We start from the raw sequence: 12,216 nt of genomic DNA, 5'->3' as shown, positions 1-12,216 counted from the left end.
GAAAAACCGGGAAACCGAGGGTATCTTGTCGTCGACGAAGTGACGGTATTTTGCGGGAAATTGTCTCGTTGGAGCCGTGGGAGGTCGGATTCCTTGGAGACGAAGTTGTTGGTTTGTTGCCTGCGTGGGTATATGAGAGGAGAAGCAGGACAAGCTCGCCGAACTTTTTTTTTTTTTTGCAGGACAGTCGGTGTGGGCTGTTCAAGGGAGATTAAGTCCGCGCCAGAGAGAGGGAGGATCAATCCGGCGGAAGGCGAGCGAGGGAGATGGAGAAAGTGGGAGGAGATGTAGAACTGGCAAGAGCCACGGATGAAGGGAAGAAGTCTGGATATGATTGAAAATGAAAGACAAGGTCAACTGGGTGGCTCTGGCCCGTCGATATCGGGTCACTGGCACTTGATTGACTTTCTTGGGGAGGGGGGAATTTGAAGAGACACCACCAACTGGAAAGGGAGCGATTGGGATTGGCCGTGGAGGATGTGCTGGGCCTCTGCGTGCTGGGACCAGACCAGCAGGAAAAAGACGATTGTTGAACCAGGCAAGGGCCCCCACCGGCTCAGGGAAGCGGTGGTGAACTGGACTGGAAAGGGTGTGGACGTCGAATGGCAGGCACTGACGGGAAGGACTGGGCTACGAAAAAGTGAGGTCGGCGGAGATGTACCGCTACCTGCCGACATCCCACTACTCCAGGAGCATGTATCGGTACATGATGAGGTACGTGTACCCACAATTGGGCGAGAAGAGCGAAGAGGGCCAAGTCTCGAGACATTCGACTGGCTGTTAGTGGTTTCTGTTTCTCTCTGATTTTTTTTTCTTGGGAGGGAAGATGGAGGGAGGGAAAAAAGAAAAAGTGGAACTCCTGCCATGCTTCGCGATGGACTTCCCGGCGGCAGCCCCCCCATGCAGGTGGGAAAGCTGTTGCTGGTGCTGGCGTTGGTATTGTCTGGTGCCGCAGCGCCTGCAGAGAGCTCCTCAACCATATTCAGACGCTTAACCCAATCGAGCATGGGACGATCAGGGGGGCCTTCCCCACAAAACCATTTTCATTGGGGGAATGCAGGGTGGGACGGCGGGGCCTTTGGGAGGGACGCCAGGGAGGACGTCGTCACTGTTGCGAGGTTGACGTTTGGAAGTTGAGGCGCTACATGAACTGGAAAACAACCACCACACATCAGTCACTCCGGCCAAGATTAGAAGACATTTCCAATGGGTGCTCGGCAATGGGATGAGATGAGAGGTCATCTGTTGTGATCATTGTGGTGCATCTGTTCCCCGTGGAGTTGCAAAGATGCCACCATTGCATGAAGCTGTATGTCACGCAGTCTGGTCAGCAACACAGACCGGAGCCAATGCCGGATCTGTGCGAGGAGCTTCGAGCTGTCAGGCGCGTTATCACCATCATGCCGCTGCATGCATTGATGGATGATCTTTAAGTTGTCTTATCGACAATGTTGCCGAGGGCCTCCTTCCGTGCGCCTCGTCCCTTTGCTTTCTTCTGTGCCACCTCTCCGCTTTGCGCGAGATAAGTTCCATGCCGTGAGGCTGGGCGAGACACCTCCAGTTCTTGAGCTACCTTGAACGGATAGCTCTGTGGCGCGTCTTGTCTGAGCTCTTCGTGACTGCCACTTTCCTTCGCGTCCCTTTCCCGAGCTGTCGGAATGTTGGATTCGGCCTAGTGGCGCGAACCTGCCCCTCAATACCGATGTAGCGCACGTAGGAAGCGTTAGACCGGCGCAAGGCTCAGTGTCTTAGACCTTCAAGCCTCGCCTTACCGCTCGACTTTTCCCTAGCTAGCTCCCTGGACACACAATGGGAATGTAGCTTTCGGCCAGAGCCAGCTCGATGTACCCGTTCCGACGACCCTCAACTCTGATCGGGCTCCCTATCAGCCGGCTCCTTATCGCCGCGTTCCCGTTGGCCGCTTGGTCCCAGTTGCGACACTCAACCAAGCAGACTTCGGGAGCTTGTTGGAAGCTTGGCGGGTTGGCGGGAAGGCTGATGGGACAAGGCTCGCCTCGACGGAACTCTGCAACTGGCGTCATCCACGGCCACGGATTAGTGATAGCGGTTGATCCCGAATACGTGTTCACTCGCCCAATATAGCAATACGAGTGCGGCAGGTTGTGAGAAAGTGGTGTCATGATAGCACTTTGGCCCGTCAACAAACGGGGACCCGGAAAGCAACAGCCGCATCGACGAGGCCTCTCATCAACGGGACCCCAAAAGTCCAGGTTGCAGCAGATTCTGAAGGGGGGAAGATGGGAAATGGAGGGAGTGGAGGGGCAAAAAAGTGGCCGCTGCTCCAGGAACCCGCCAAAGTTGATGAGGGGCCAAACGAGACGGGATGTAGCGATACCTTGAGGGCAAGGTGACTTGACCCAAGCTTTTTGGGGGGAGGCTCTCTCAGCTCCAGCCGACAGCCCTGAAGCTGTCTGGGAGAGGCAAGCTGACTTTTCGACCGTCCGTGCTGATCAAGTATGCGAATGTTGATATTGTCATCTGGCCTGGCCAATGCTGACCTTTGGGCTAACGGCGACGGGTTCCTCCAGTTCTTCAGTGGACATTGAGACCGGCTGCAACGAGAGGCAAGATGGCGGGCTGGTGGGAGGGTGGATGAACGCCTCCAGTTGACCCCATTGCCTGCAAGGTATTGTCCGAGGGGATCTGGAAACCGGATCTCACCTCACCAGCCAACAAAACGATTGTGATGCGCAGGAGTCGCAGCGGGATCGCCGTCTGTCTCTAGCCACCTCCAAGTTTCTTCGATGCAATCCAACACATTCTGGACGAATATTGATCATTAGCCACCTTGCCCACATAAAATTGCAGATTTTACATGCTTCGAATGCCAGCCTCTTCCTGCATCAGCTCATGCAGTTCCCTTAAGCTGTCAAGGCTTGTGAGGCTAGACTGGGTTCTCTTGATTGCGCATTTAGATGTCTGTGCCTGCCGCTGCCCCTCGTCAAGAAAAAAACAAAAACAAAAGTCGGCCATCGAGGGGCTTGCATTCCCCGACAAGCGTCCGCGTGGCATGGCAAGCGATAGCTCCCGCCCCAGCAAGCCAAGACAGGCCAGTGACCGAATGGATGGCGGTAGCGGTACCTCGAAATGGCGGGCGGTGTCGAGCATGTCTCCCCTCCCTTTCTCAGGGTCCCGCGCATTTCTCGTCCACCCCAGCATCAGCCCCAGGCGTGGGGTGGAAGCGGTGGGGAGAGAAGGGCGGCAGAAAGTCCGTTACAACGCTGGCACCTTTGACCGCCTACCAACAGCCAGGGAGCTGCGGGAACATTACGGGGCTCCATGAGGTAGCCGGTACTTTTGGTTGGACGGATTCCGCATATCTGGGACCTGCCCCTCCAAGTACCAATCGAGGGTCCAGTACTTTGAGGTACGACAGGGCAGTGATGGATCGCTGATAGGGAAAAGGGACAGCCAGACCTGATGTTCGCAGACCGCAAGCGCACGCCGGTTTTCTCGAGAGGCAAATCGAGACAGATGGAAGCGAGTAGAGATGTCGCGCAGACCCGACATGGCCCGCAAGTCGAAACACCAGGACAGGCGGCGTTGTCGTCTGTTTTCTGCATCCGGGGTAGCATCTCGGCATCTTATCGGCCTGCACATCGAGATGAGGCAGGTGGTTCGTGACGGTCAGCTCTGAAGAGCCGAAGATGCTGCCGTTTGGCCGAGCATTGGTGCGCCCATTGGGCCTGGAGTAATTGGTCGAGTGTCTGGGTGAAGCATGGCGGATGGACCAGGAACGGGCTGAAGGGTTGAGATACGCGGGAAAGATCCGGGCAAAAGATGGCCTAGTCCAGTGTGTAGTTGATGTCTAGTTGCCCCCAAAATAGGGAGAAGGCGGCCACCGTCCCGGCCCCGTCCAGCCTTCGAGGCGACCTTACCTCACGACAGCCAAGTCGTTGCGTGCCGCCAACGAACGTACCGGTACAAGGCCGGCCGTTCTCCAACGCGGCACCCTTGCGGATCACTCGGGCTGCATGAAGTCAGGGGTGGAGCTGGAGGGGTGGGCGTGGTGTGCGACCATCCCCAACAGAACTAAAAAATTTGGCGAGACATTGAGATTTGAGACTTGGAGGAGGCAGTCGTGCAGGCACCACCACCACGTAGCACTTGTGATTTGCATTGCTTTGCGCCAGCACGGCAAGAGGGACAGTATGGGACCTGGCTTGCTGGCCGGATGGTAGCTAAAGTAGGTATCTACGCTGGGGAGGAAAGAGCATCTCAGGAGGAAGCAGGCAGTAGCTCCTCCAGCATTGGAGGTTGCGGCTGTTTCCCGATTCGAAGTTCCCCTCGGCGTGTTCTCAGTCAACAATGGAAACCGCGTACGAAAACTTCTCAGCATGTTCGCGACTTCCCTGCAAATGGCGGGGTGAGAAACGGGCAGCACAGCAACTTCGCCGGCCAACAGTAACAGCCATGGATGGCACTACGAGACTTCAGACCGTCAAAGCCGTTCCGTCAGCCCGGACCAACTAGATTCATTCCAGTGTACTCCAACTCTCGACGGCAGAAAAAAAAATAGCAGAGACCCGGCCTAATTTTCTAATCGTTGAGTTCACTGCGAGCCACCCCAAGGCACCGTTCTCCAAAACTGGAACCCGAAACCTCCAATTACGTTGACCGGATTGACCTCACCTACCTTGCCGCGCAGCAGTGAGGACCCATCAAACGACCTCCACACCCACGCCGCCCGCCACGAAGTACACCAAGTGCAGGTACATCAAAGCTTCGGCGGTGGTGTGTGCCAATCTCCTGCGAGGTAGGTATCCCAATCCCAATCCCAATCCCAATCCAATCCCACAAACCCCAATCATCCCAGTCCCCATTGAGAGAGAGGGGAGGGGAGAGACCCGGGCAACTTGTCCCACGACCCAAGCAAGACCCAATATCCAGGACCCAGACCACGCTGCAAAACCAAAGGGATGCAGTGTGAGTTCAATTGCCTCGCCTACCCATCATAACCACCGCTACACACCCTCCCAACCTTCCCTTGATCTCTGAGCTCTCTCATCTTTAAGCTCCCTCTCCGCCACTCCCACTCTCTTCCTCCACATCAAACTTCACGTCAAGGACTCTTCGTGCTGGGCAGTCTTCTCGTTTTCTCTTTTCTTTCTTGTCCTTCATAGACTCTCTATTGCTCTCGGAGAATCGGAGAGACCAGCTCACAACGACCCGTCCCTATTAGACGTAGTACCGCTTCTACTATTACAACCCCACGAACACTCCCGCGCGCCCGCCGCCCACTCTTCCACACCGCCGTCCCGGAGCATCTCGCACTTGCCTCCTGCTCTTTGCTGAGTACACGGAGTCAGACACTGGTAAGCCACCGCCTTTTTTTGCTTCCCACGATGCCAATTGAAAACTTTGCGGGGACGAGAGACAACGAGACACGGAGACATTTTGGCTAACACGTGGCGGGCGCAGCTCCATTCGTAACCCACGAAAAAAAATCCTTCCCCCTCTTGATACCCCAAAAACCGCCATCACCATGTACGGCACCGGAACTGGCCCCCAGACGGGCGTTTCTACCCCTCGATCCAACGCTTCTCTCCGTCCTCTTACTCTCCGCCACGGCTCGCTCGAGACCTCATTCCTCGTTCCGACCGCTCTCCACTTCCACGCCCAGCAATTGAAGGACCGCTTCAATGCTACCCTTCCTCCCGCCACAGATGAGCTTGCTCAGGATGACGAGCCCTCATCCGTCGCAGAGCTGGTTGCGAGATACATGGGTTTCGTCGCCGACGAGGTCGAGAAGGGTGAGGACGACGAGTCTGGCTCTTATGAGGAGGTCCTGAAGCTCGTCCTTAACGAGTTCGAGCGCGGTTTCCTCCAGGGCAACGAGGTCCACGCCCTCGTAGCTACCCTCCCCGGCATCGACGCCAAGAAGTTGGTCGTCATCCGCAGCTACTACCAGGCCAGACAAACGACTGGCCGCACGATTAAGGCGTACGGCTCAGCGCTTTTCCGCGCCGCCGATGACGGCTCTGCCGACATCTACACCATTTTCGGTGGCCAGGGCAACATCGAGGAGTACTTCGACGAGCTGCGCGAGATTTACAAGACATACCAGCCCTTCGTTGGCGAGCTCATTCACAACGCCGCTGAGCTTCTCCAGAACCTCTCCAAGCACGCCAACGCCGAGAAGCTCTACCCCAAGGGCCTGGATATCTTGAGGTGGCTTGAGGACGAGGATGCTACTCCCGACGTTGACTACCTCATCTCAGCACCCGTCAGTTTCCCCTTGATTGGTCTCGTACAGCTTGCGCACTACGAGGTTACCTGCAAGGTCCTCGGTGTTCACCCTGGTCTGCTGCGCGAGCAGATCACCGGTACCACCGGTCACTCCCAGGGTATCGTTCTCGCCGCGGCCACTGCTGCCGCCGAGTCCTGGGAGTCATGGAAGGAGATTGCGCCGTCTGCGCTCACCATCCTGTTCTGGATCGGTGCTCGTAGCCAGCAGGTCTTCCCCCGCACCTCCTTGACACCCACTATGATTCGGGAGTCTGTTGAGAACGGCGAGGGTACTCCCACTCCCATGCTTAGCATCAGAGACCTCTCGCTGGCTGAGGTCCAGAAGCACATTGATGCTACCAACCAGTACCTCCCCGCTGACCGTCACATCTCCGTTTCCCTCATCAACAGCCCTCGCAACCTCGTTGTGACCGGTCCTCCCATCTCCCTGTACGGTCTGAACGCTCAGCTGCGCAAGGTCAAGGCCCCCGTCGGTCTGGACCAGAACCGTATCCCCCACACGGACCGCAAGCTCCGCTTCGTCCACCGCTTCCTGCCAATCACTGCTCCTTTCCACAGCAAGTACCTGGCTGAGGCTACGGAGCTGATCGACGAGGACTTGAAGAACATCAAGATCGACGCCAAGTCTCTTGGTACTGCTGTCTTCGACACGAACACCGGCAAGGACATCCGTGAGGAGGTTAGCGGCAACATCATTCCCACCCTCATCCGTCTTATCACCAGAGATCCTGTCAACTGGGAGAAGGCCACCGTCTTCCCTAAGGCTACTCACGTCCTTGACTTCGGTCCTGGTGGCATCTCCGGCCTCGGTGTTTTGACCAGCCGCAACAAGGAGGGCACTGGTGTCCACGTCATCCTCGCTGGTACCGTCTCTGGCAGCATCACCGAGGTTGGCTACAAGCCTGAGCTCTTCGACCGCGATGAGGAGCACGCCGTCAAGTACGCCATTGACTGGGTCAAGGAGTTCGGCCCTCGCCTCGTCACCACTTCCAACGGCGACACCTACGTTGATACCAAGATGTCTCGCCTCTTGGGTCTCCCTCCCATCGTTGTTGCCGGTATGACTCCCTGCACGGTTCCTTGGGACTTCGTTGCCGCCACCATGAACGCCGGTTACCACATTGAGTTGGCCGGTGGTGGTTACTTCGACCCCGGCATGATGACTGCCGCCCTTCGCAAGATCGAGGGTGCCATCCCTTCCGGACGTGGTATTGGTGTCAACTTGATCTACGTCAACCCCCGCGCTATGCAGTGGCAGATTCCCATGCTCGGCAAGCTTCGTGCTGAGGGTGTTCCCATCGAGGGTCTCACCATCGGTGCTGGTGTCCCCTCCGTTGAGGTCGCCCAGGAGTACATTGACACCCTCGGCCTGAAGCACATCAGCTTCAAGCCTGGTTCCGTCGATGCCATCCAGTCCGTCATCAACATTGCCAAGGCGAACCCCACCTTCCCCGTCCTTCTCCAGTGGACTGGTGGTCGCGGCGGTGGTCACCATTCTTACGAGGATTTCCACCAGCCTATCTTGACGATGTACAGCCGTATTCGTCGCCAGGACAACATCATCCTCGTTGCCGGCAGTGGTTTCGGTGGTGCCGAGGACACTTACCCTTACCTTACCGGCGAGTGGTCCAAGAACTACGGCTACCCCCCGATGCCTTTTGACGGTACCCTGTTCGGCTCCCGCATGATGGTTGCCAAGGAGGCGAAGACCAGCCCTGCCGCCAAGCAGGCCATCATCGACGCTCCCGGTGTCGAGGACAGCGAGTGGGAGAAGTCCTACAAGGGCCCCATCGGAGGTGTTATCACCGTTCTCTCTGAGATGGGAGAGCCCATCCACAAGCTTGCTACCCGTGGTGTCCTGTTCTGGGCCGAGATGGACCGCAAGATCTTCGCGCTCCCCAAGGAGAAGCGTGTCCCTGAGCTGAAGAAGAACCGCGATTACATCATCAAGAAGCTCAACGACGACTTCCAGAAGCCGTGGTTCGGACGCAACCGTGCTGGCCAGGCTGTCGACCTTGAGGACATGACTTACGGCGAGGTCGTTCGCCGCATGGTTGACATCATGTACATCCGCCACCAGAAGCGCTGGATTGACCCTACCCTCCGTTCCTTCACCGGCAAGTTCATCAGCCGTGTCGAGGAGCGTTTCACCTCCACCACCGGCCACGCCGCTCAGCTCCAGGACTTCAAGGATTTGGACACTCCTTACGAGACTGTCGAGCGTATCCTGTCTCACTACCCCGAGGCCGACACCCAGCTCATCAACGCCCAGGATGTTCAGCACTTCCTGATGCTCTGCATGTTCCCCTTCCAGAAGCCCGTTCCCTTTATCCCTTGCTTCGATGAGAACTTCGACTTCTACTTCAAGAAGGACTCTCTGTGGCAGTCTGAGGACCTTGATGCCGTTCCCGGCCAGGATGTTGGACGTGTCTGCATTCTCCAAGGCCCTACCGCCGTCAAGTACTCCAAGGTCATGGATGAGCCCATCAAGGACATTCTGGACGGCATCCACAAGACTCACGTTCAGTACCTGACCCGTGACCGCTACAACGGTGATGCCAAGAGCATTCCCACCATCGAGTACTTCGGTGGCAAGCTCATCGACACCGAGGTTCCCGTTGAGGATGTTGACGGCCTTACCGTCTCCTACGACGACGCGCACAAGAACACCTACCGTCTGTCGACTGCTCCCAATGCCACCCTGCCCAGCCTCGACTCTTGGCTGGCCCTCCTCGCTGGTCCCGACCGCAGCTGGCGCCACGCCCTCCTCACTTCCGAGGTCGTCGTTCAGGGACAGAAGTTCCAGACCAACCCCATCAAGCGCATCTTCGCTCCTTCTCGTGGCCTCTTCGTTGAGATCCAGTACCCCAAGGACCCGAAGAAGACGAAGATCATTGTCAAGGAGCAGCCTCGTCACAACCACTACGTCGAGGTTATCGAGGTCAAGCTTGAGAACAACAATGAGGTTGTCGTCAACATGATCAAGGACACCACCGCCCTTGGCAAGCCTGTCGCTCTCCCCCTCAAGTTCACCTACCACCCTGAGGCCGGCTACGCCCCTCTCCGTGAGGTGATGGAGGGCCGTAACGACCGCATCAAGGAGTTCTACTGGCGTGCGTGGTTCGGTGACGAGACTCTCGACCTGGATGCCGATGTCGCCAGCAAGTTCGACGGTGGCAAGGCCACCATCACTGGTGAGGACATCAACGACTTTGTCCACGCCGTCGGCAACACTGGCGAGGCTTTCGTTGAGCGTCCTGGCAAGACTGTCTACGCTCCCATGGACTTTGCCATCGTCGTTGGCTGGAAGGCTATCACCAAGCCCATCTTCCCCCGCACCATTGACGGTGACCTGCTGAAGCTCGTCCACCTTTCCAACGAGTTCCGCATGAAGCCTGGTGCCCAGCCTCTCCAGAAGGGCGATGAGGTCTCCACCACCGCTCAGATCAACGCTGTCATCAACCAGGAGTCTGGCAAGATGGTTGAGGTCTGCGGTACCATCTACCGCGATGGCGAGGCCGTCATGGACGTCACGTCCCAGTTCTTGTACCGCGGTGCCTACACCGACTACGAGAACACCTTCCAGCGCAAGAACGAGACCCCCATCCAGCTGCACCTCGCCACCAGCAAGGACGTTGCTGTTCTCAAGTCCAAGCAGTGGTTCAACACCGACGACATGCCCCGTGACCTGGATCTCCTTGGCCAGACTCTCACCTTCCGTCTGCAGAGCTTCCTCCGTTACAAGACCAAGACCGTCTACAGCAGCGTCGCTACCCAGGGTCAGGTCCTCCTGGAGCTTCCCACCAAGGAGGTCATCCAGATCGCCAGTGTCGACTACGAGGCCGGCCAGTCCAACGGCAACCCTGTTGTTGATTACCTCGAGCGCAACGGTACCCCCCTGGACCAGCCCCTCCACTTCGAGAACCCTATTCCTCTCAGTGGCCGTACCCCTCTCCAGCTCCGTGCCCCTGCCACCAACGAGAACTACGCTCGTGTCTCTGGCGACTACAACCCTATCCACGTCTCCCGCGTCTTCGCCAACTACGCCAACCTGCCCGGCACCATCACTCACGGCATGTACTCCAGTGCCGCCGTCCGCAGCTTGGTTGAGACTTGGGCTGCCGAGAACAACATTGGTCGCGTTCGCAGCTTCCATGCTTCTCTCGTTGGCATGGTTCTGCCTAATGATGACCTTGACGTCAAGCTTCAGCACGTTGGCATGGTTGGAGGTCGCAAGATCATCAAGGTTGAGGCCAGCAACAAGGAGACTGAGGAGAAGGTTCTCCTTGGTGAGGCCGAGGTTGAGCAGCCTGTGACTGCCTACGTCTTCACTGGTCAGGGCTCTCAGGAGCAGGGCATGGGTATGGAGCTTTACGCCTCCAGCCCTGTCGCCAAGGAGGTCTGGGACCGCGCTGACAAGTACCTGCTGGACAACTATGGTAAGTTATCTCCCTCAGTAATTTGTTGAACTTGAACTAATGGCATCTAGGCTTCTCGATCACCAATATCGTCAAGAACAACCCCAAGGAGCTGACGGTTCACTTTGGTGGTCCCCGTGGCAAGGCTATCCGCCAGAACTACATGTCCATGACCTTCGAGACTGTTGCTGCCGACGGCTCTATCAAGTCTGAGCGCATTTTCAAGGAGATTGACGAGAAGACCACTTCCTACACCTACCGCTCCCCCACTGGCCTGCTGTCGGCTACTCAGTTCACCCAGCCCGCCCTGACCCTCATGGAGAAGGCCAGCTTCGAGGACATGAGATCGCGTGGCCTTGTTCCCAGAGACTGCACCTTCGCTGGTCACTCTCTGGGTGAGTACTCCGCCCTCGCTGCCTTGGCTGAGGTCATGCCCATTGAGAGCTTGGTGTCTGTCGTCTTCTACCGTGGTCTTACCATGCAGGTTGCCGTCGAGCGCGACGATGCCGGACGCTCCAACTACTCCATGTGCGCCATCAACCCCAGCAGAATCTCCAAGACTTTCAACGAGGAGGCTCTCCAGTTCGTTGTCAACAGCATTGCTGAGGAGACTGGCTGGCTTCTTGAGATTGTCAACTACAACATCGCCAACATGCAGTACGTCGCTGCTGGTGACCTGCGTGCTCTCGACACTCTTACCGGAGTCACCAACTTCCTTAAGCAGCAGAAGATCGACATCGAGGAGATGCGCTCCAACATCGAAGAGGCCAAGGATGCGCTCAAGGAGATCATCAAGGGCTGCGCCGAGGCTACCCTCAAGAAGCCCACGCCTCTTGAGCTCCAGCGTGGCTTTGCCACCATTCCCCTGCGCGGAATCGACGTGCCTTTCCACTCGACCTTCCTGCGCTCTGGTGTCAAGCCCTTCCGTTCGTTCCTCCTCAAGAAGATCAACAAGACGACGATCGACCCTGCCAAGCTTGTTGGCAAGTACATTCCCAACGTGACGGCCAAGCCCTTCGCCCTCACCAAGGAGTACTTTGAGGATGTGTACAAGCTCACCAACTCGCCCAAGATCGCCTCGATCCTGGCGAACTGGGAGCAGTACACTCAGGACGGCCCTGCTCCTAACGGAGTGAACGGCGTCACCGCGGACCACGAAGGTCCCGGTGCTGCTGCATAATGTGTGGGCGTTTGACGCTACACGATGATGAAAACAATGGCGAGGATACTAGATGACGAATGGCGGACACTCATGACTCTAGACGGCGGCGTAATTGTTGTACAAACTACTATGGATGTTTTTTCTGATGATTGTTTTATCACGCGGTAGAAAGTTTTTGTGTTTTATGGGCGGCGTCAATTGTTAATGGTCGTACAAGGACAAGAAAGAATAGAGAGCAATACTTCATAAACCCTATCACCAGTGACTCGAAGTGAATGAAAACAAGGTCAAGGGATGACGGCTTGTGTCGCCAACAATCACGAGAAAAATGTCCGAGCCGAAATTCTTGTCCAACACTGAAAGGGA

The 12,216-nt window shown here is 56.8% G+C and overlaps 1 protein-coding gene across 1 annotated transcript; it reads left to right on the top strand.

The window, feature by feature from the left end:
- Positions 1-5,506: 5,506 nt before the first annotated feature.
- On the top strand, positions 5,507-11,868 carry FAS1 (Fatty acid synthase subunit beta; the record flags this gene model as incomplete). The annotated part of the gene is made up of 2 exons (XM_032030492.1): positions 5,507-10,709; positions 10,760-11,868. The coding sequence occupies 2 exons, from the start codon at positions 5,507-5,509 to the stop codon at positions 11,866-11,868; spliced, it is 6,312 nt and encodes a 2,103-aa protein (XP_031890051.1).
- Between the last annotated feature and the right edge of the window lie 348 nt (positions 11,869-12,216).

The sequence above is a fragment of the Colletotrichum fructicola genome (genome assembly GCF_000319635.2).
Source record: "Colletotrichum fructicola Nara gc5 chromosome Unknown KSG_Nara_v1_contig03, whole genome shotgun sequence".
NCBI classification, from domain to species: Eukaryota; Fungi; Ascomycota; class Sordariomycetes; order Glomerellales; family Glomerellaceae; genus Colletotrichum; species Colletotrichum fructicola.
This window is presented reverse-complemented; position numbering and strand designations above follow the sequence as displayed.